This window comes from Manis javanica, chromosome 11, assembly GCF_040802235.1.
Source record: "Manis javanica isolate MJ-LG chromosome 11, MJ_LKY, whole genome shotgun sequence".
Taxonomy (NCBI): domain Eukaryota; kingdom Metazoa; phylum Chordata; class Mammalia; order Pholidota; family Manidae; genus Manis; species Manis javanica.
Genome location: NC_133166.1, coordinates 91,553,408 through 91,576,215, shown reverse-complemented (window position 1 = coordinate 91,576,215; position 22,808 = coordinate 91,553,408). Strand labels below are relative to the sequence as shown.

At 38.7% G+C, this 22,808-nt stretch overlaps 1 protein-coding gene across 4 annotated transcripts in view; it reads right to left on the bottom strand.

The window, feature by feature from the left end:
- Positions 1-22,808, bottom strand: part of RGL1 (ral guanine nucleotide dissociation stimulator like 1) — a 234,359-nt gene that overhangs the window by 152,345 nt on the left and 59,206 nt on the right. For all 4 annotated transcript variants that reach the window (XR_012122837.1, XR_012122836.1, XM_073216886.1 and 1 more), the window contains exon 2: positions 595-758. Coding sequence is in view for 2 of the 4 variants with exons in the window: in XM_073216886.1 (XP_073072987.1) it covers positions 595-726 (132 nt within the window). In the remaining 2 variants the exon portion in view is untranslated. The remainder of the gene's footprint in view (positions 1-594; positions 759-22,808) is intronic.

The window sequence follows — 22,808 nt, the reverse complement described above, 5'->3', positions numbered from 1 at the left end:
GAGCAGAGAAATGTGAGAATAAAGAGAGGGTGGGACCAGTTTGAGATTTATACCAAGGGTAGCTCCCTGAGCAGTTCCTGCTGCCTCGATTCCTGTGCAATTTCCAAGCCCAGTTTTCTAAACTTCTCAGCAATTTGGTAAGCCTCCCAAATCCTCCTGAAATTTCCCATTTTCTTTAAATTAATCAGAATCCATTTATGTTGCATGCAACCAAAGAATTCTAATATGCTTAGCCTCTTGCTGTCAAACAGTGAACTTACATATTTATTCCATCTGTTGTTACTGAGCCTGAGGAATTAACTTTCTTTTATCATGGTTTGATTTCCCATTTAGGTTTGGGAGGATCCTATGAGCAGAATGTCTACTTGCATATCTTAAGCCACTGCTGGCAGTGCAACCTCCCCTGGCTGAATCACTGGGGAGTTAATTAAGGTCCAAGGGACACACTCCTGACTTAACTGTTCTCCAGTCATGTTAGGCCTATAATAAAAATTTGCCAAGCTAGCCTGTGGTGCTGGCTATACCAGGAATTAGAGTCTCACATTTTAAGAAAAGCCATTACTGAACCATTTGTGTCATTTACAGTTATCTTACCTCTTCTGTCTTTAATACTTCCCATATTCGAGCATGATCTTCCACGAGCCAGTGTCCTGTGCTTTCTACCTTGGTGGAAAGTTTGAGTTTAGACACCAATTGAGAAGGATCGCCCAAAGGTTTCCCCTCCATCTTGAAAGAGCCAAGCAGGAGGCATCACGGATCTGTGTGGAAGAAAAATGTGAGATCTGGGTTAAAACATTAAGTAACATAAAAAGCAATGTGAAAGCAAATTATCATGCTTATGTGAGGTTAATGAGACCACTGAAGACAATATCACAATAGCCATCAACTTTTAGGGCCACTTTTTCTATGTTAAATATTCATTATTGGTATTTCAATGCAGGCTTCCAGAGGTAGGGATGCATTTTGATAAAAGAAGAAGAGATACAAACTTTAAAGCAAAGTAAAAAGCGTTAGCAGCCTGTGTATCTGCTTGTCGCTTTGCTCTGGCACCCTCAGGAGGATAGACAGAAATAGGTGGGTGTAAGACAAGGCCAAGGGGTGTTTTCCTATTGCCACGCCACTTAGTGCACGTGGAGAAGTATGGCTGTGGTCTCAGGAGTCTTGCTCTTCAAACATCCATGGAGCACTGGCTCATACGAGGCTGCATGCTAGGCATACACAAATAACTCTGTAGTTTGTTTCTTAATCTTAAGAAGCTTAGCACCTCAGGGCAGAAGAGGTTATATAAAGAGTAACCACAACATTCTGTACTACAATATAGTGAGTGAAATGCTGCCATAATCATGTTTCCAAATGACAACGGAAGCACAGAGGAAGATTGTTTTCAATATTTATTGACTCTGTTACCTTCCTGAGCCTCAGTTTCATTCAGTAGTTGCTGTAAAGGCAATATTTAAAAACTGATACCCATTCTATAAAGTATCTATTTCCTTGACATCTTTCCATCTGCCACTGTCTTGTTCAGAATCACATCATGCCTGCTGGGCACCATACTGTCCAAAGGAATTTCCTTGCCTACAGTCAAGTCACCCTGAATCTATCCTCTTCAGGGTAATTTTGAAAAGGCAAATGTGATCATGTTTTTCCATTCACCTAAAATTTTTCCTAGAGAATAAAACCCTAAGTCCTAAGAGGCATCCAAGGCCGTTGATGTCTGTTTCCTCCCCCTCCCTCCTCCCACCACGCCCTGTCCTCTCCTCAGCCACTCTGTCTCATCCATTTGCAAGTAGTGACGGCGCCCAAATATAGTCAGTGTCTTTTGCATTTGTTTGTGACACTTCTCCTCCACCCTCAACTCCAAGAAAACAGACCTCTCTTCCCCTGGTACTTTCTATATATACTCTGGACAGATTTCTATCATGCCACCTGTAACACTTCATTATATTTACTTTCTTCCGATACTATTTCCACCTTCTGGTCTTTTAGGGATCTCAAAACTAGAGATAGTATCAAATACAAAGTAAGCACTAAAGAAATGTTTGATGAATTGGTTGCTTCAGTAAATCACGGGAATCCAGTAAAAATGAGGCAGCAGTATATAATCAAATAACAGATGTAAAAGTCAAATTACCTCTTCTCTTCAACTTTGTTATGGCATTAGTGGGCTCTAATCTCTTCATAAGGAAGGGCCAACTCCAATATTCATCACACGCCCCCCCAGGCAGCTAAGAATGCAGGTAGCAATTGCTCATTAGGTAACAACAGACTAGTTTTCAAGGAGATGTCTTCAAGGAACTGAGCGTGTTTGCCAAAAGCAGGTCTGATGCTCACATAACCTATCACCCAAATAAAAGCAAATGGGAAACAGCCCTGAGAAGCCAGGCAGGAGTGCTGGTCAGAGGACCCGAGACAAGCATCTTGCAAAGCAGAGTTGCTTCTCTGCCTCACATGCTCCACAGAGAGATGCCACCTGCTCGCAGAGTCATGATGAGGGGACGGCTAACCAAAGCCGCTGGGTGGAACTTGGAAACACAGAGCACTTAATACACACCCGCTAGGAACCAGCAAACAGAACCTTTATAATTAATGAACAAAGTTCTTCTGCGTGGACATGCTAATAAATGATGCTGACAAGGAAATAAACAAAGGAGAGTCAGATGGAAGTTTCAGTCCAAAAAAAAAAGGAAATTCAAATAAACAGGCAAAATGGAAACAGGCCAGATGAGTAGGGAAGGAAATTCCATTGTTGGTATTGGAGATAATATTGTAAACAACAAATAGTAAATTAAAACAAAGTGGAAAACTACACAAAATGGTTTTGGCTGTATCCTTGATTACTATGGAACTGTAACTGCATAAAATAGACAAAACTACAAAATCTCAGGGTGAACAATGGAACATCTGTAAGCATAATGCATCCTAGTGACCCCGTGGCTCTTACTCCACCATCTGCCCACAGCTGCTTTCTCATCTCTGCAGTGTGGGTGAAAGTTGGCAAATTTTCAGTGCTAGAGACTAAACTGTACTGTGTACTAACTTCCCACAGATTGTTCCTTACCGAGTTTGGGAAGAAGATGCAATTCTGAGTTTGAAGCCATTCAAAGACACTTGGGAACTGGATGCAGAGAGACAACAGCTCTTAGGAGTTATGTTCAGCATTTTGAGATCCTCCACCTTAATTAAGACCTGACACCTTTTCACCCATCCTCAGAACATCTCATCATTCGCAAAAAAATGACCATATTTAGTGCCTAATGAGCTCCCATTGCAGACCATCCACTGTGGTAGGTATTTTCCACAGTATCTCTAATCCATTCAATAACCCTGCAACGTGGATATCACCATTTTACAATAATGAAAAATTAGATTCAGAGAGGTTAAGTAACTTTAATACACTGCTAGGAAGTTGTCGAGTTCCCAAGATCATGCTCTCTCTCCTCAGTAGGTTCCAAAGACCCCCAAAGCCCACTCCCCACCCCATCACTGGTGGAATCCAACCTCCCTCTCATGCCCCTGCCCCCATGGGCTGGAGTTAAGTCAGTGTCTTAGCTACTGGCACAACAGTGCCCCTTTAAGAGAGGGTCCAATCTGACAAGTACATAGGTAAGAGTGGGATAAGATACACAGAGGGAAATACCATGAGAAAATAACTCATTCTTTTTCCTTACTCCCATCTCAACTTCTGGCCAGGCTGTGACCTGCGCAGGCACACAGGGCCCCATGCTCGGTTGAATGCTCTGCTAGCACTGTCTCAAAATTCTTCATTTTTGAATAAGGGTCCCTTCATTCTCATTTTGCACTGATCCCCCAAATTATATAATTAATACTGCTGCTGACCCACTTTTTTCCTCCTCAAATCTAAAGTTACACTCCATACCTTCTTTAAATAATACGACGTGTTATAGGTTTCCTATCTCTCAAAAGTGACCTGGCAGTCTGTATAGTGGAGCCACCTTTTGTTAGAATTCATAGACCTCTTCTGATAAACTGCGTGTCTTACAATGCACACAGTCGAGAATTACAAGCCAACTTAAACACAAATACTACTAAAATGAGGCCATTTAACAGACCAAAGGAAAAAACTATATAAACCTGAAAGGCAGAATATTCAATTCTACTTAAGAATTGGTCTAAACTATCATAAATCTTACAAGCACTCTTGAAAATGACTTTTGAAGAGCTGTCATCCTAAAACACCTGGTACCCCAAACAGAATTTTTTAAAAATCACTAGATGTTGAGATCATCCTTAAAGTGGAGGTAGGGTAGAGAAAGGAAGCTATATGTGTATAAAGGCAATGATCTGGGAAACTGAGAAGCAAAATTTTGCTGAAACTTTTAAAAGGAAAATTGCCTGAAAACTGTTTTTTCCTAATCGTTAAAGGGTCATGATTAGACACTGTCTCTACTGCGTGAAACAAGAGAAGTAAAATAAAAATATGGAAGAAAGATGCTTTCACCTGACACTGAGAAACAATTTGCAGATGAGAAAAGCCATGTAGGGGTTTTTGAGGTTATTCTTCTTTCAAATTCTAGAGCCCTACTCTTCCCATCAAAGCTGAAAGGTTTTTTAGCTTTTTAAAGTTAGATTAAAATCCAAAGACTATTCTAATCAATATTTATAAATCCTAGCTGTCTTATAAGGAATTGGTAGCAGTTAGAAATTGGTGAAAATAATCACTTATTATGATTATATCAATAATAAAAATTATTATGTGATTATTATCAATGAGAAAGTATGAATAAGTATGTACTTTCTTAAATTTATTTAAAATAAATGTGCTTTTAAGGTCTGTGTTTTCTTTGCAAAATATTTGCTATACTATGCATATGATATAAAATACATAATACATAATATTTCTCCCATTCCTTCAAAAATAATCAGTGGCTGGAGGTCATAACATTCTCTATGGTCTATGGAGACCCATGTTAATGGCTTCACATCCTAAACAATCATTAAGTACCAAAAGTAAATAAGCAGTTTCTTAGGGGCTAATCTTAAAAACATAAGTATTGAATGACACTCTAAGAACACAAATATTTGTCATTATTAGTGCCTGCTCTTAACTACTTGATAAAAATTATCCATAAATCCCATGAATAACCTTTTTGAAACATGGCTTTAAAAATAAGTGCTAGGGCACAACTTCACTGACATCTGTATTAATTTTATTGCTGGATTTTGTTTGATAAGTCAATCTGTACTTTATTGAATTTGACTTTCCTTCCTATAATAGTAAATAATACATGAGACATCCCTCTAAATCATTACCTTTTTTTCTCCTTCCTCTCCTCTTTACACATTTTTGGAAGGAAAGAAATTTTAATATTCAGAACCTTACTGGAACAGTTGGATATTTGTTGTCTTTATCTATTAGGGCCACGCTTTTCTTGTGCCCCTGCAGATATGCACTAATAATACAGTATTCCTGCCTTATTCCCTTATGCACCTAAACTCTTGCTTCTGCCTGACAAAATTTTTTGATTTTTTTTAAGTCAATTCAGATTTCTTCTAATCTTGAAAATGTCTGGCATTTGCCCTGTTCCATGCTCTTTCCGTGATTATTTGTCTTGCTGCCATTCTTACCTCCTACCTTCTCTCATCTTCATTCTTCTTCCTAATGAGTTGAGGTCCTGTCAAGATAAGAGGTTTGTTTATCTTTATCTCCCATTCAACTCTTCCATCTAAAAGTCTATCAAGAACAGTCTTTGCACTTTGGTTTTACTCAAAGGTTTGGGATGGCATAGTGCAAAAAGCACTGCATTCCAGCCAGGAGACCTAGGTTCAAATCATTAGGCTATGGTATATTTTAGATGTAACCCTTGGGGAAACCATTTCACAGTTCTCAGCCTGTTTCCTCATGTTTAATATGAACAGATAGACTATAAGACTGCTGACACCCCTTACAGATTTATTTATTTTATTCACTTATATAAAATAAAGCTCTCACCTTCCTCCAAATGTAGAAAGCAAAACCAAGATGCACTGAATTCTTTTCCAGAAGAGCCGAGTGATTTACACTACTAAACAAGAGTGAAAGGTTGTGATTTCTGTAGGTCACTCACATATTGTACTTATTCCCACATTATGCATGCATGCAGAAGACAAACAAATGGTACGATATTATGCCTTTTGGCATTCATGGATATCACATCTGAGTTTTGACTATTCAGGAACAACCCCAAATTCTCTGACAGGTAGTCAACTGCATGTTTGCTGAGGCTTTGTAAAGCAAGTGTTTGGACGATCTTGCCAACCCTTAGTATCCAAATCCTGGTTCGAGGGTAGACTTCCCTAAGCATGACTGCTTTTGTGGTATTTACAAACTGCGAGATCCAGGAAGATCTTAAGATACAGCCTCCCTAGTCGTGGGAGTACATCAGAATGGCCTCACCAGTCTATTTCTTCTGAAAACAAAGACAGAAGCAGCTGTCTGGAATCAAGGATTCCTGTGCAGAAATGGAGACGGGGCCACAGAGAGACATCAGACGGGAAGGACTCCAGGAAGCCATGGCATAAAAAGAGATTTGTAGTGGGGGGCAGCATTTATCCCAGGAAAGGAGGCACATCAAATCATTTCACAGCAATACTAAAAGTTGGTTGTGTTTGAAGTGACAATGTATGTCAATATACCAGGAGTAAATGGATCCTCATTATGGTTTCCTCTTCGGAATCTAAAGGAATTCTAGTCTATATAAGGCAATCCTCTTATGTTCTGCATTGCTTTCTTTTGCTTTCCTTAACTTAGGTTTTCCTTAACTCCTCTACTGGACTGCCAGCTTTTTGAGAGCAAGACTGGACATAATTTTATAATATTTCTTTAATTTTTTAAAAAAGATCTGTCACCCTCTTTTTAAAAACTTCATTTTATTTTCTTTGCATTAAAAAACACTTCACAGGAATAAGAGATTAAGTAGTCACCATTATGATGTGTTTTGGAACAAATGTCAATCATTGGGCAACCATTTTCAAAGGAATTTTAATTATGTACTGTCTTCAGTGAACAGTGAGCAAGGTTGCACAATAGAGTCTGTGGAGTCAGAAGTGGCTTTCTCTGAGAGCAACTGTCTCCTGTTAAATGTAGAAAATTAAAGAAGTGCAAGGCATTCCTGCTTCATTCAAGTTGATATTTTTTAAGGGCTGGTCCAACTGCACTGAAGACTTTGTGTACTCTCCCCATTCCACCCAACCTCCCCGCCCAACTGATAGTACTTGGCAGAAGTTTTTAATAATAATTCAATAAAAGAAAAACCCAGACTGAGTTTGTACTACCCTTGTGAACCTCCCTGGAGAAATGGCTGCTCTTTGCTCAGCAATTCCTGCTCAGCACAGAGAGCCAGCACACGGAGAGCAGCTGGGCTCCCTTCCTGGTCTCCGCGCAGCGTTCAGTGCATCCTGGAAACAAATCTGCAAAGACAGCGTGGGGGTGGGAGAGGGGACCTGCACAGTACAGAGGCTGAGATTACAAAGAATCCTGCAGCACTGTAAGAGAGAGAGAATTCTAAGGGACTGAATTTCTTAAGACTGCTTTTTATTATGATAAGAAGTCAGCAGTTAAGTTGCCTGAAAGCTTGAAGGGAGATGAAACCGTAAATCACATGACTGTCCCAAGCTTAAATGTTGCACAATTCTGTGGACTCCAGCTTTAACTAGCTGAATGAGGGCAAAATGCAAAAACCATTAGGGGAACATCATGCACTTGACTGGTCACTGGCTAATTTTATCTTCAGGTTGAAGGAAGTCAAGCTGATTGAGTCCAGTGCCGCCCTTTAGGTCCCAAACAATAACAACAGCAACATTGGTAACATGCCTCCCCCAACTGCCCACCACAGTGAATGCCAGGCCCGGCATCAGTTCATCCTCAGAACAGCCTCAGGAAAAGCTCAGATCAAGGGAAATGAAGGAACAAGCCCTACAATTTCAAGCTGTCCTGACCCCAGAGCTGCGCCCTGTTTCACTACATGACACTGCTACACTTTGTCAATGTTCCACTAACAAAACAGCATCATGTAAATGCTGAAAAGCCTGAATTCCCAGGAATCTGAGCTCTTGAAAGGATTTAGAGGTGGATTTCTCATGGGAGGAATGCAAAAATCTAAAAATGTTAGGTTCAGGGAAGGAAATCTATTGAGTTTATCAGTTAATACACAAAATCACATTAACTGACTTTCAAAGATTGGTCTTTCCACATCTCAGGTTAAAGAGCAGTCTGTTCTCAATCTTTTACTTTATCAGAAGCAGAAGTCTAACCTATTTAATTACAGTCCTTTACCAGGCCATAGAGTAATGGCAGGTCCCAATGGGGAGAAATCTCTTTCAAGAAAACACTTCCGGGAGAGGCATGTGCAGTGAGCTGGCTCTAAGCCAATCCTTATCCTCTCTAAGCAGCAAGGACACCAGGATTTTTACATATACCATATATTATTTATTATAATTCCTCTTTCATTAGATCGGATAACATCTTGCCCCACACAGAGGACTCTGGTTTTACACAGTAATGATTAAATCTAGTTGGTATTACTAAAACCCCAGATGACAATTTGCTGCACTAACCAGGTGTAGGAAGCTTTATATTCAGAGCAGAATCTTTGTTTCCATCTAATTATATTGTTCCTTCCCTGACCTTGACCTCTGAAACAGGAGTAAATGCCCATAAGTGGTGCTAAGGCCAAAGAGGGGGTCCAAAATTCATGCAGCATAGGGAAGTGAGGGATCTGAGTGCCTCGTGCTACAATGAGTTCTACCACTGGCTCCCTTTTTTTTTTACTTTCTTCTCAGCTTTCTTGGTCTGCACCTGTGATATGACATGGCAAACTTATCCCATGCGGGGTCAAAAGCTCAATGACCCAGATGAACACAGGAACACTAGGAGACAATGAAATCAAGAGGGAGAACCCACTAGAGATTCTGCTTCCTGACCCTGGCTTTTGCATAGATTTTGTAGGCTTATCACCACATGAACACAACAGAAGTCAAAGCTGTATCTCAGAGAATTCTAAGACTCCCTCTGAAAGCTTGAGCTTACCACAGCATAATGACGTTTTCATCAGTAAAGGCAGTTATGTTGGCCATGTTCCACGCATATTGGAAAAGATGCAATCATGATTTCCAATATTTTCTAGTTTTCAAATAGTCTTTTAGTGAACTCTATAAAGACACTTCTTTTAGTCTTTTATTTCTTCCATTTGTTTTCCTTTCATGTCAAACTCTGTAAGGGTGTAACCACAGAGAAATAGTCCTGCATTCTTGTGTATATTGACTGAAAGGCAGCTATTAAATTTACCCTCCACAGTCCATTAAGGATAGAACCCTCAATATTTTGGAGTGAACCAAAAGATCTTAAGCCCAAATGAGGCCTTTGAAAACCAAATCTTATTCTTAAGTCCCATATAGGATTACAAAACATATTTGAAAACTGCTTTGCATAGCAAGAGTCAGGAGTGTTTTCAGCTCAGCCTATGGGAGGAACTTGTTGAGGTACATTAGTTACTGAATTAGAACCTACTTTTTCTTTAAAATTGCAAATGTTCCTAGCAGGGCCAAGCCTGGATTTCTCATCAAACCTTCAGAGTAGCACCAGCCAGCCATCAGTTTTTTCAAAGGCTGCATTAAATGACTTTCATGTACATCTGCAGGGTGTCTGTGTTTGATCCTAGATTATGTTTTCACAAAGGTTAAGGGTTGAAGTTTTGACAGTTGTGGCTGTGGTCTAGTTGGCATTTTATCCACCCTTTTCCACACACACACAGTATTTGATAGCCAAATTTGTGAAATGTCTCAATTTGAATACCAACAAATGAGGGATGGATGGAATGTGGGGCTTGAGTACTAGGTTAGGTGTCGGTTTTAGTTTCAGAGTCAGTATGAAATCCACTGCAGCATCTGTCAGAGGGGAAATAGGATCATTTCATTTTGTGGCACTATTTCCTTCCAGCTGGGTTGCAGTTTCTATTCTCTTTCTTTAATTTTCCCCTCCTTAAACATTTACAGGAATTTCCACTTTCTCCATTTTTTTCATTGCCACACCTTGACCTTGCTATTTCCAATAAACCAAAGTGGAAACTGAATGATACCATGTCTTGGATGCAGACCTCTTAGCACAATAGCACTTGTGCAAATATACAATTTAGCATCACTGACTTCCTAGCTGAGGGAGTCAGTGGGCCAATCTGACTTACTGCAACAAGATGGTAAACTTCCAGGGGCTGGAGGTTGGGTTGCTTAAACCTCATTCATATACAGGAGGGAAGGGGAAGTCCCTACCATTCTCCTTAGCTGTAGCCCAATCATTGCGCCAGTTGTGAATAATTCAGGGAGAAATAAAGATAAGTAAGCATCCTCCCTTAATTGGCCTACATGCTGGGAGTTCTTAGTCCAAATCACTGGGAAGTCCCCAGTCACATGAAGAGAAAGAGATACATTTCAAAATGATAGGATACATTTCACAGATATACTTCAAAATGATGGATATTGATTCAGATGGCACTGATGCTCAGAGAACTTAAGCGAATTGTTTCAAGTCACACAGCAGAATGCAAATTTGAAAAACAGATCTACTGACTCAGAACAAAACCTCTCTTTCCATTCTGTCATAGCCTTTCAAAATTTTCACAGAACTGTAGCCATTGTAATTTGGGGCTTTGTAACTTTAATGCTTAAAAGAAATACTAACTCTTTGCACTCAAGTAGCAAAGGGAAGGCCTAAAGGGTTATCTGAAATTTGTGCTTCTTTACCTGCCAAAGCTGAGAGTCAGCTTCTTCCCACCTCCCTCATGTTCCACTCTGCGGGTTCCTCTACATTCTCTGGTACCTACCCCACTTCCCCAGCCCTGCCCTTCCAGAGCAAAATAAACAAATATGCCATGATTTTTAAAGAGTGGCAGAAAACAGAAGCAAAAATTAACATGGTCAGTTATTTCACTTTGTTCACATGTGTAAATTTTTGCTGCAAAAATATGGTAATCTGTAAATCTAATCAGTTTTTAAGGCTTTCTTTAAAACAACATATGGACACTGTTATACACTCAGTGACTTCTTCGCTTTTGCTTCTGCTCTGGAAGGTGATGGGTGTATGACTTACCGCTCAAGTGAATGCAGTTCTTGGGTTCACTGCTCCAATTTGATTGTGGTTGGCTTTGATTTTGGATACTAGAAAGACTTTAACTGTTAACTTGATTGTGGACTGAAAGATGATTTACATACTAGTGAAGCTTAAAGTGGGCTCAGAATCACAACTTCCGTGTACTCACTCCATTTCTCCATTTCAGTCTGAACAAAAAGTAAATATATTCCTTCTGTGTGCCCTAAAAAAGAATTTCGAGCTAAAGACCTTATAAGTATAACATCATGAAAAAGATGAAGTGTAGTGAAAACAGGTCCTAATAATTTTGAGGCCTTACCTGAGAAATAAGTGCATTGATAAGTCAGCCTAGAAATCTGTCAATAGGTTCTCTTGGATGAAGGTTGATTAAATTTCTCTTTCTCTGTTTCCTTGCCACAGACCTCCAGAGTTGTTTAGACTCTACTCCAGTAGAACTCTAGTTCCTACTGGACCAATTCATCAAAAATAGGTTCTGTATTCTCCAAATTAATATCTGGCAACACTAGCCTTCCATGTATAACAGCCTGTCATAGCTGGTCTCAAATAACAACAACAACAAAAAAAATTGAAACAGAAATGCAAGACTTTGGACACACCTGAGCGTCACATTAGCAGAACATCAATTTACATGTAAGCGTCCCCGGCACTGTAGGTGAGCCACTGAGCCCACCTAACACTCTTACTCTTCTTCCGCATCATTATCTTAGGGAGAAGAAGTAGTGAATGAAGTAAACCAACCTCTTTTGGGATCCTCCCTGCTGGACCATCCCATGTGGCACCTTCCTCAGGGTCCAGACTGCGACTTCTAGCAAAGAACCCAGTCTTTTTATCTAAGTTGAGGGGGATGTTGTGTTATTTCACAGCCAAAGTTTGTGCCAAAATAGTTAAATCTTGCTTCACTTGAATTATAATGAACTGCTAGGGCAAAGTACCACAGATTCAAAGAAAGTTTCATAAATGTTGGTCATAGTGAGTAATGAGTTGTATACCTATTTCAGGAACAACAAAAAAGACCCAGAAAAAAAAGGAGGCGAAAGGCAGGGTCAGTGAGATTTCCCCAGGGTGAAGCAGCTCTACCACCTCTCTGCTCCGCAATGCTGCACGCAGGCCTGGCAGATGTCGCATCCCAGTGAGTCCGAAGGGCTTGCACACACCCTTCTTGGTACCCAAACAGACTATGTACTGCGGTGCAGACAAAAAATACGGTTTTTAATTATGTGTTTGTCTCATCTTCTTTTTCTATTTTGTTTGTGTTTTATAATGCATGTAAATGTTAGAATAATAGCACATGCATATCATTTATAAATAATTGTGTATATATTGAAGGTTACTCAAAAAATTGTACTGAGAGGAGTACTGCACCAAAATACTGCCTTCCACACACCAAGCCCATCCACTTCCATACGTTCAACTCACCATGGAAACCCTTCCCTCCTCATGAACTTCCTGAGTGCCAATGGCAATACCATCCACCCAAGTATCCAAGCTCGCAATCTCAGCACCACCCTTAACTGCTCCCTGTCACTAAGCCCCTATCCAACGGGTCACCAAGTCCTGCTGATTACTTCTTTGAAGCATTGCAGATAGAAGCCTTCTCTGTATTCCAACCACCACCTTGATAGGGGCTCTCATTATCTCTACTGCAATAGCCATATTACTACACTTTGCCTCCTGGCCCTTTCTAGCTGCTCTTCATACTGCCACCAGAGCCAATTTCCTAAAAATCTTTTCCTAGGAAACTGCCCTGCTTAGGAACCTGCAACAGGAATGAACCAGCGCAGGATAGAGTGTAAGGTTCTTAAGAAAGTTTGCCGTGGTCTGGCTGTATCCTGACCTTCAAATCGTATCTTCCCCTCTGCCCTCCTCCATTGCCCTACTCTCTCATATCGCTGAATTTCTCACTAGCCTTCAAACAGTGCCCTTTAATGCCTTCGTTTATGTGGCTACTTCTACTCAAAATACTCCTTTCCCTCCCCTTCTCATGTTTTTGTTAGAGCAGCTTAGCCTATGTCCCCCCCCAAATAAAACAGCTTTCATTTACTCAGCATTTACATGCCTGATAACTGTGCTATACTATTCATGGAAGCTTATTTTAAGTCTCATTTGACATAGAAAGTAAGCAGCAGAGCCAGGATTCCAATCTATATCTGCCTGGCCCCAAAAGCATATAATTTTAACCACTGGTAATTAAATTTAATGCAAATGCAAATATCTCATCAGTCCCAAACCACTGGGGAGAGTTAATTGCTCCCTGTGTAAGTTGTTCATACTTCTATGGCTGCATTTATAATACTGTATTTTAGTTTGCGCTCTAGTAGACTGTGAGGTCAAGGACTCTTGGAGGTCAAGGAATATTCATACTCACCTTTATAAGTTGGGTACCTAGTACATGCTGGCACATATATATCTATAAGGTGCTCGATAAATATTTGTTGAATAAGTCAACTTACACATTTCTGTCCCTATTCATTACTTGCTAGTTTCGCTCAACCCACTATGCCCCATCACAGCTTGAATAAAGATGCAGAAGTCACAGGAATGTCTTATAGAGTGCCCAATACAGAAAAAAAGCTTTATGGTGACAATTGAGAAACTGTCAACCTTGACATAGTTTCTCTGCACTGACTCCCACTGTTGTCCTAAAAAACAGAGCAACTACTATGTACAAAGACAATTTTAATGAGGTATAATTTACATATCTCATGTTCAGAGTATATTCTGTGATTTTTGACTAATGTATACAACCATGTTATCAAAACTAAAATCAAAGTATCTATCTAGCACCCCAAAAGGTCTTCCCAGTTGATCTCACTCTATCACTGCGCTCAGGCAACCACAGACCTGCTGTCTGTAACATGGTACATTTTTCTGGAGTTTCATGTCATCAAATATCACACAGCATTTATACTTCTTTGACTCCTTTCTCTTCCCATACTTGGAGTTTGATCCATGCTGTTGCATGCCTAGGTAATTCACTCATTTTTGCTGCTGAGTAGTATTCCATTGTTAAATATTTTATTTATACATTCACTTATTGACGGACATTTGTGCTGTTCTAATTTGGGTAACTCTAAATAAAGGTGAGAAGAACATTTGTGTGCAACTCTTTATATACCATCATTTCTCTTAGATAAATATCTAAGCATGGAATTGCTTGATTATGCAGTAAATAATAGATGTCTAACTTTATGAGAAACTGCCAAAACTCTTTTCCAAAATGGTTGTAAAAATTTTTATTTCCATTAGGAGTGTATGAGAGTTCCAGTTACATCATATCCTTACCAACAATTGGTATTGTCAGTCATTTTAATTTTACCCACTCTAATGTTCTAATAGATGTGTAGTGATATCACATTGTGGTTTTAATTTTCATTTCCCTAATAACAAACGATGTGAGCATCTTTCCATGGATATACTGGCTGTCTGTGTATCTTCTTTGGTGAAGAGTTTATGTAAATATGTCCATTTCTATGGACTTTCCATTGTTTCTATTAATGAGTTGTAAGAGTTTGTATATATTTTGAAAAGCAGTCCTTTGTCAGACATATATATTAATAATATTTTCTCCCAGTCTGTGGCTTGCCTTTTCATTTCCATTTTCTTTTTGGTGTCTTATGAGGAGAAGTTTTCAAATTTGATGTACCCCATTTCAAACATTTTATATTCATGGTTTTTGTGTCCTGTCTAAGAAATCTTTGCCTACCTGAAGTTCACAAAGATTCCTCCAGAAATCTTATAGTTTTCACATTTACATTTAGGGCTATAATCCATTCAAGTTAATTTTTGTGCATGATAAAGTAAGGGTTGAGGTTCATTTTTTTCTATGTAGATAATAACTTGTTCCAGACCATTTGTTGAAAAGTAATCCTTTCCATACTGAATCACCTTGGCATCTTTGTTGAAAATCAATTGACCATACATATGTGGGTCTATTTTTGGACTCTGTATTGTATTTCATTGATCCATGTGTCTAAACTTACACGAATAGCATATTTACTTGATTACTGTAGCTGTATAGTAAGTGTTAAAATCAGTAAATATAAGTCTCCTAACTTTATTCTTTTTCAAAATTGTTTTGGCTATTCTAGGCACTTAGATTTCCAAATAAACTTTGGAATCAGCGTGGAAGTTTCTACAAGAAATCCTGCAAAGATTTTTATTGGAATTTCATTGAATCTATAAATCAACTTGAAGAGAAGTGACATTTTAATAATACTGACTCAGTAATAATATTGATTTTATTTGGACTTCACTATATCTATAAATCAATTTGGAGAGAAATCATAATAATATTGAGACCTCCAAGCTATAAACATGGTAAATCAACTCACTTGGGTCTTCTTTAATTTCTCAGATTAATGTTTCTAGTCTTCAGGGTAGAGGTATCATATATTTCATGTTTTGGGATGATATTGCCAATGATATTGTCATATTTTTTATTCTATTTCAACATAGAAATTATATACAGAAATGCAACTGATTTTTGCATATATATTTTGTATCTGAAATTTTACTAAAATTCCTTGTTAGTTCTAAGTAGTGTTTTGTAGATTCGTGAAGATTTGCACTTTGCTTGATCATGTGATCTGTAAATAAAAATGGCTTTACTTGTAGCTTTCTAATTTGTGTGCTTTTTCTTTTCCTTGTCTCATTACACTGGCAAGAATGTCCACTAGAATGTTGAACAGAAGTGGAGAGAGTCACCTTCCTTATCTTGTTCTTGATCTTAGCACAAAACCAAGTTTCACCACTTAATGATTTGTTAGCAATAGTTTTTATTGGCTCCTTTATTGAGATATAATTCACATGACAAAATCCAACCATTTAAAGTACACAATCCAGTGGCGTTAGTATATTCTTTGAGATGTGCAGTCTTCAGTCTTTTATCAGATTGAGGAGGTTCCCTTCTATTCTTAATTTGCTGGGAGATTATTATTATGAATGGATGTTGAATTTTTTCAAATGCTTTTCTTGCATCTGTTGAAATGACCATATGTACTGTGATAATAAGATGAACTCTTATTATCTCCACTTTGATAATAAGGTGAACTACATTAACTGATTTTCAGTGTTAGTTAATCATGTGTTCTTGGGATAAACACCACCTGGTTATGGTGTATTATGCTTTTTCTGTATTTCATTATTGGTTTGCTAAACCTATCCTGTAGTGCAGGTCTGCTGGCCACAAACTCCTGCCACTTTTCATGTTTGAAAGGTATCTTCACTGGGTCTAGAATTCTAGGTTGACAAAGTACTTCCCAGCACTTCAAAAATATGCTACTATCTTCTGATTTTGCATACTTTCTAGGAAAAAGTCTGTTGTAATTCTTATCTTTTGTTCCTCTACTTATAATGTGTCTTCTCCCCTCTATCTACAGTTAAGGTTTTTCTCAGAATCAGCAGCTTGTATGGTTCGATTATGAGGTTCTTGGTGTGGTGTTTGTGGTATGTATCCTGCTTCTGTATGTTCATCGAGCTCCTTACATCTGTGAGTTTAGATTTTTCATAAAATTTGGGATATATTTGGTCATATTTCTTCAAATAACATTCTGTTCTCTTTTTTTCTTTTCTTCTTTTTCTGGAGGCTCCAGTTTATATGTTAATCAATTTGGTGTTTCACCACATGTCTGTTTATTTTTTTCCTTCATCTTTATTAATCTCTGTGTGTAAGCTTTGTTTTGGATAATGCCTACTGCTATTTCTTCAAGAGGTTCTATTGATTTAACTTCAATATATCTTTTGTTTTATGTCATGTCTATTCTATTAACACCTTCATCAAGTGAAATTTTCATTTCAGATAGAAGTCCCCTTGTTCATTTTTGTTACCCTCTTCTCTCCTCATTATGTCCATATTTTCCACTTAATAATAATTAATCATATTGAGTATATTTATAATAACTGTTTTTGTGTCTTTGCCTCCCAGCTTTATTATCTGTGTCATTTTGGGGTTTGTTGATATTGACTGATTTTTCTCCTGGCTTTGGGTCATATTTTCCTGCTTTTTTGCATGTTTTATATTTTTTAGTAGATGTCAAACATTGTGAATTTTGCATTTTAAGTGCTAGATTTATGTTTAATTCTTTTAAAAATGTTGGACATTGCTCTGAGAGGAAAGTAAGTCTCTTGTGGCTTAGTTCGATTCTTTTAATGCTTATTTTCAAGATTTTTAGTGTGTCTAAATTATTCTTTACTCTAGAGCTATTTTAGGCCCACCACTGACACTCAAGTCTTACATAGTCTCTGCAAAATGTTCTATATGTGGAATGAGGCCTCTCTAACTCTGACTGGTAAAACTCAAATTATTCCAGAAGTTTCATCCTACACTTGTGAAGATTTCCTTTCAGCAAAAGACTCAAGGGGACCCATATGGAGATACCTGAAGCTCTTTCTCAGTATAGCTCTCTCCCTTCCAGTATTCTGACTCATAAATTATAGCAACCTTGGCCCCAATCTTTCTCTTCTTAATTCAGCAAAATCCAGGGTTCTGTTTGATTCCTACTCATTGTACCACGGCTCAGAAACTGCCTGGATAGAGAAGGCCAAGAAAATTACTGGATTCATGTCGTTTGTTTCCCTTCTTAGAAATCATAGTCCTGTGCTGCCTATTGTCTGATGTCTCCAAATATATATTTTGCCCAATTTTCTAGTTGTTTTAGTGACAAGGTAAATGGTAACCCTCTTCTCCCCATGGCTGGAAGTAGAAGTCTATGTAGTTGTTTTTACTTAAAAAAAGAAACCTATATTTTACATAGTAAATATATTTGCATATTACTATAGTAAATATCTAGTATTTGTATAGCAACTCCATATAGCATAAGACAGTTCTAAAAATACAATGGCCAACCTGTAAATCAAAGGAAGAATGATATAAATCACCTAATATATGAAGAAATTGTAAAATATTTTTGAATATGTAATAAATGAGGAATAAGTACTTTTCCCCAAAATGTAATGAAAGCCTGTCAAACAATCTAAGAATCATTCAAGTATGAATAATATAATAACTGGTTTTAAGGAAATAAGTAGTTTTTTTTTCAGCAATTCATCTGATAACATTCAGTTCCCTAATGTTTTTGGCTCTTGGAAAACTATCCTGACCATTAGTCAGAATTTTTCTAATATTTCATCATTAATCCTGCTCACTCCTCCTTGTAATAGCCTCCTCTCTTTTTGGCTGTTTCCACTTCTCTGAAATGTAAAGATGGTTTTCATATTAGAGTATTAAACAGAAGATTCCCTATGGCACTGGATGTTTCTCTAGAAAATAAACACTCCTCCAAACTTCGAGACTCATAATAATCAGGAAAAAATGTTTAATCCTATGTCTTTATTTTTATTGGAGATGGAGGTTTTTCTCAATCCTCTATCCCCACATTCCTTCAATAAGACCATTACCACCACTACTACACAACTAGTCCCAGCTTACATACAGGTTAGCTTACAAACTCTTTTTTACAACACTGGTTACGTAGAACTTGGAACACATTTCATATTAGAGGCTTTTTGAGATGCTGTGTTATATGTCAGAGATTGTGTACAGGATCCAGGCCAATGCAGAGATCTTTTTTAAGAAAGAATATAGCTAAGCATGTTCTCAGCGCAACTTCATGACTCTGGAGTCTACCTATCTTCTGTTTCCCACAAGTATTTAGGTGATGCCTCAAGAGCAAAGACTGGAGTAGTCCTGGCCTTGGTACAAAGGGTTAGATTAAAAGTGGCATCTCAGTAAATCGCTAGCCAATTGTTCCCTAAATTGGCTGAAGGGCAAAAGCATAAGCTAACTTGTCCATTGATTCTGCTCAACCACCCTGCCATACTCCACGAACCAGCTCAGTGCTGAAGGCTCTCAGGTGCTTAGCAACTGATTGCTCTGAGGATGCACAGGTTACATACTGCACTGCTGTGTCCGAAGCTTAAAAGAAATTCCATGCCAGAATAATTGGTGTCATGGGGGGAAGAAAAACCCTTCTCAAATTTCTAACTCAAAACTCTCATTATTGAGTACTGAACATGTGTCACCTCATGTAGTCCTCACAAATCTGCAAAGCAGGTACTTTTATTCCCACTTTCCAGATAAGGAAAGTAAACCTTAGAAAGGTTATGTACAGGGCCCAAGGTCATGTGAGAGATTATAACAGTAGAGCCAAAATTCAAACCCAGGTTTGTATCACAGCCAAAACTGTGTTGTTAATCACAGGGTTAGCTTGCTAAACCCAAGCTGGGCTTTTCACAGGTAGAACTCCCAACATCGACTATCCTTTCAAGTGAAATTACAAACTCTCAAAAGAGAATTGATGCTTATTGTTGATGAAGAGTTTTTTAAAGATTTCATCTGGTGGCAGCGAGAAAGTTCAATTGAAATTGAGGAACAACAGTGTCACAGAGACAAGTCTGAAGCTATTAAAGTAGGCAGGGGTAAAATTAGCATGTGCAAAACACATGCTATGGATATGGAAATAAGAGAACAGAGTTAAGAAATGTAACAAATTGAAAAGATGGACACAAGATGAGTGGACTGGATTTGCATGTTGTGGGGAGACAGAGGAAGCAGGAAACGATAATTCCCACTGAATGACTGGGCTGAAGGAAGAGAACCAAGCTTTGGAGGAAGATGGTAAATTTAATTTAGACACGCCGAGTGTGAACAACCTGTGGTTCCTCCAGGTGCAAGTGTTCCTTCAGTAAGCAGCTGGCAATACAGGTCTGGAGTCAGGAAAGAGGTCAGGTCTAGAGAATTGGGGAGACGGGGACATTAATCTGAGCTCCCTACATCTGTCATCCTCTCTACTTGGGCATCTCAGGTTTTTTATCTCCCTTCTCAGCTGCTCCAGTGTCCTCTGTTACAGCCAATTAACCTACCAGCCATCCAGAGCTCTGTCGGGATCATCCTTGACACCTCCGCCTTGCTCAGTATCCATATCCAATCAATCACGAGTCCTGTTCTGACATCATAACATATCTCCTCAAAGTCTCAGACATTTGATCTGCTGCAGCCTCCAGCTCCCTAACCAGGTCACCTTTAATTCTCACCAAAACTGCTTCTCACCTGGCATCCCTACATAAGCTCCTACTCCCCATCCCACACACCAGGTACTGGGACTACACCATGAGCGAAACAGTCTCAGACTTGAAGGGCTTTAAATGAATTGAGGGAGACTGCCGATTAAACACTTGTGATATGGATGAGTATGACAAGGCAAACGGGCACTGAAGTAAATCAGTCCTTTGACAGATGGGGCAGTCCAAGGTCGCAGATCCTGGCATGTATGTCAGCAGCTCCTATGGGTCAATTCTTACAGGTGCATATATGGTTTGGGGCCAGTGGGAATGAAATAAAAGAATGTCGACAAAGCTTATGTCTGAAGTGAGAGCACAGGAGTGGCATAAAGATTTCATTTCAGGGCGCACATGCTTGCATGGCTGCCAGAGGCAAAGGAGTGGCTCTTCTGTGGCATTTTTTATGAACCACACATTAGGCAAGCTCTGTACTTGCAAGCATTTTTCTCCTGATGTTTTGGCATTACCCTTTCCATTAATGACTTTGAAGGGCCTTACTATATATCTCCCTGTGAATTATCAGCTGTATTTTTTCCCTTACTTCATTTCACATTTTCCTCCTGCCATATACCTTAGTGAATCCTTCCCTTTGCTTTAGGCAAAAGCCTTCTCAAGGCTAATTTTTCTACCACACCTTACATTTATCTTCTGGTTTCTTTTCTCACTCATTCCCTCAGGTAATTCTAAATCCTCTCTTCTTCTAATGCCATCTTCATTCAGCTTCTCTTCCCTTCAGCCTGCCAGACCATGCGAGCTTGCTTCTAAGGTCTCCTTTCCTTTGCGATATTTGCTTCATCCCTAAAAACCCATGGCCTTAAAAAAAAACAAAAAACAAAAGACAAAGCCTCATCAGCTCGTCAGGAGATAAAGCCCTCAGCTTCTCCTCCGAGGAAGGCCGCTCTCCTCCAGAAAGGGCTGCGTGTGCACTGGAGAAAAAGAAGAAAGGAAAGATCTCTGATTTCCTTGGCAAGACTGTCCTCATCTATAAGGAGAAGAGACAACATGTAGTCAGAGCAAGAGCAGCAGAGGCGCAGGTCTTCTGGCCAAGGGTCTCAGCAAACGCTCTGCCTACACTGTCAAACGATGAGCACTAACTCCTGGGCCAGCAGAACTAGCATTTAGAGCAGAAATACAATGCAGTCTTTGACCTTGGCACTTGGAGTGGAGAAGAGAAGCCCAAGTAATAAGGAGAGGCAGTACAGCATATACTGATAAACTAGTCAGTTTCAGATGTTAAAGACCTGAGTTATAATTGCAGCTCCATCAATTACAAGTTGTACCTTCTCTAGTTGAGTGATTCTGGATATGTTATGCAACCCTCCGAACATCCACCTCCCTGTCAGTAAAACAGGGAAAATAACAACTTGCATCAGATTGTGGTGACACAGGAAGCAATCAGGAAAGAATTACATCAATAGTGTGGTTTGCCTCAAGGTGCTACCCCAGTTTGACAATGTACCTTTCAGCTTGCTCTGCAGCCAATGAGGTGACAGAGTTGAATCAGCCCCGCATAGTTGAGAGTAAGCCTATAATGCTGCTAATACAGATAAAATTTATCGAGTCCTTATCCTGAGCTAAGCACTTTGTATGCATTATCTCATTAAGCTTTAAATTTTCCTCTGTGTTAGGTCCTGTTTAATAGATGCACACACTGTAGCTCACAGAACTGACTCTTCATTACACAACAGGTAATCATGGACCCAGGATTCCACCCCCAGTGGCCTAAACTCAAAGCCCGTATTCAAAGCCTCTACACAAGGTCTTGAAAGTTCTTTGCTCACATATCCTTTAGGGAATTTTTATAAGCAATTTGCCACTCAAACATTTTAGATTGATATTAGAAATTTCTCATTGAGAGTTTAAATAGTTAGAAAATGACATAATATCTGTATGTGGTAAGTATAGAAATATTTAAAATATTTAAAAATAAAATTTAGGTCACTCTTTCAAATGTGTCCAGTGGAATTTAAACACCACAGCAATTTGATACCAATCAGCATCCATTTAAAATATATATGCACAAGATCTTTAACAGAAATAAACACTGTTCCCCTTTCCCCTCTATCCTTGACCCCCAACTGGAAGGATATATATGTTTGAAAGGAAAGACCAGCTCTTCAGTACCTGTATCAAATGTCACCACCTCTGAGAGGCTTCTCTTGACCACTGTGCTTATTTTCTTCATAGCATCTATCATAATCTGAAACTGTCTTGCACATTTACTCATGTATCAGTTTATATTCTGTCTCACCCACTAGTACAATCATCCATAAATGTAGAGTCTGTTTCAATCATCACTACATCCCAAGCATGTAATTTTTCTTTTAGTTCCTTGAAATTGTGTTTCCGCTCCACCTTTGCTATAGAGTTTTATCTTAATGTAAAATTGTTTTAAAGTTAAAACTATTTTGTATATAAATCAAAAATAATTTATATAATTTCTGTGGCTATAAGGTATCAGTTAAATAATATTTTAGCTGTTATATTTTCAGTTAGTAGTAGTTCATAATTGATCAAAACAACATAAATACGAACACATTTTCATAAATAATTATTGAGCATGTAAAATAGAATTTGAATGGAAATGTATCTCTCAATGAGATGGATAGGGGAAGTATATTTAGTATCTTGAATATAAGTGATGCCAATT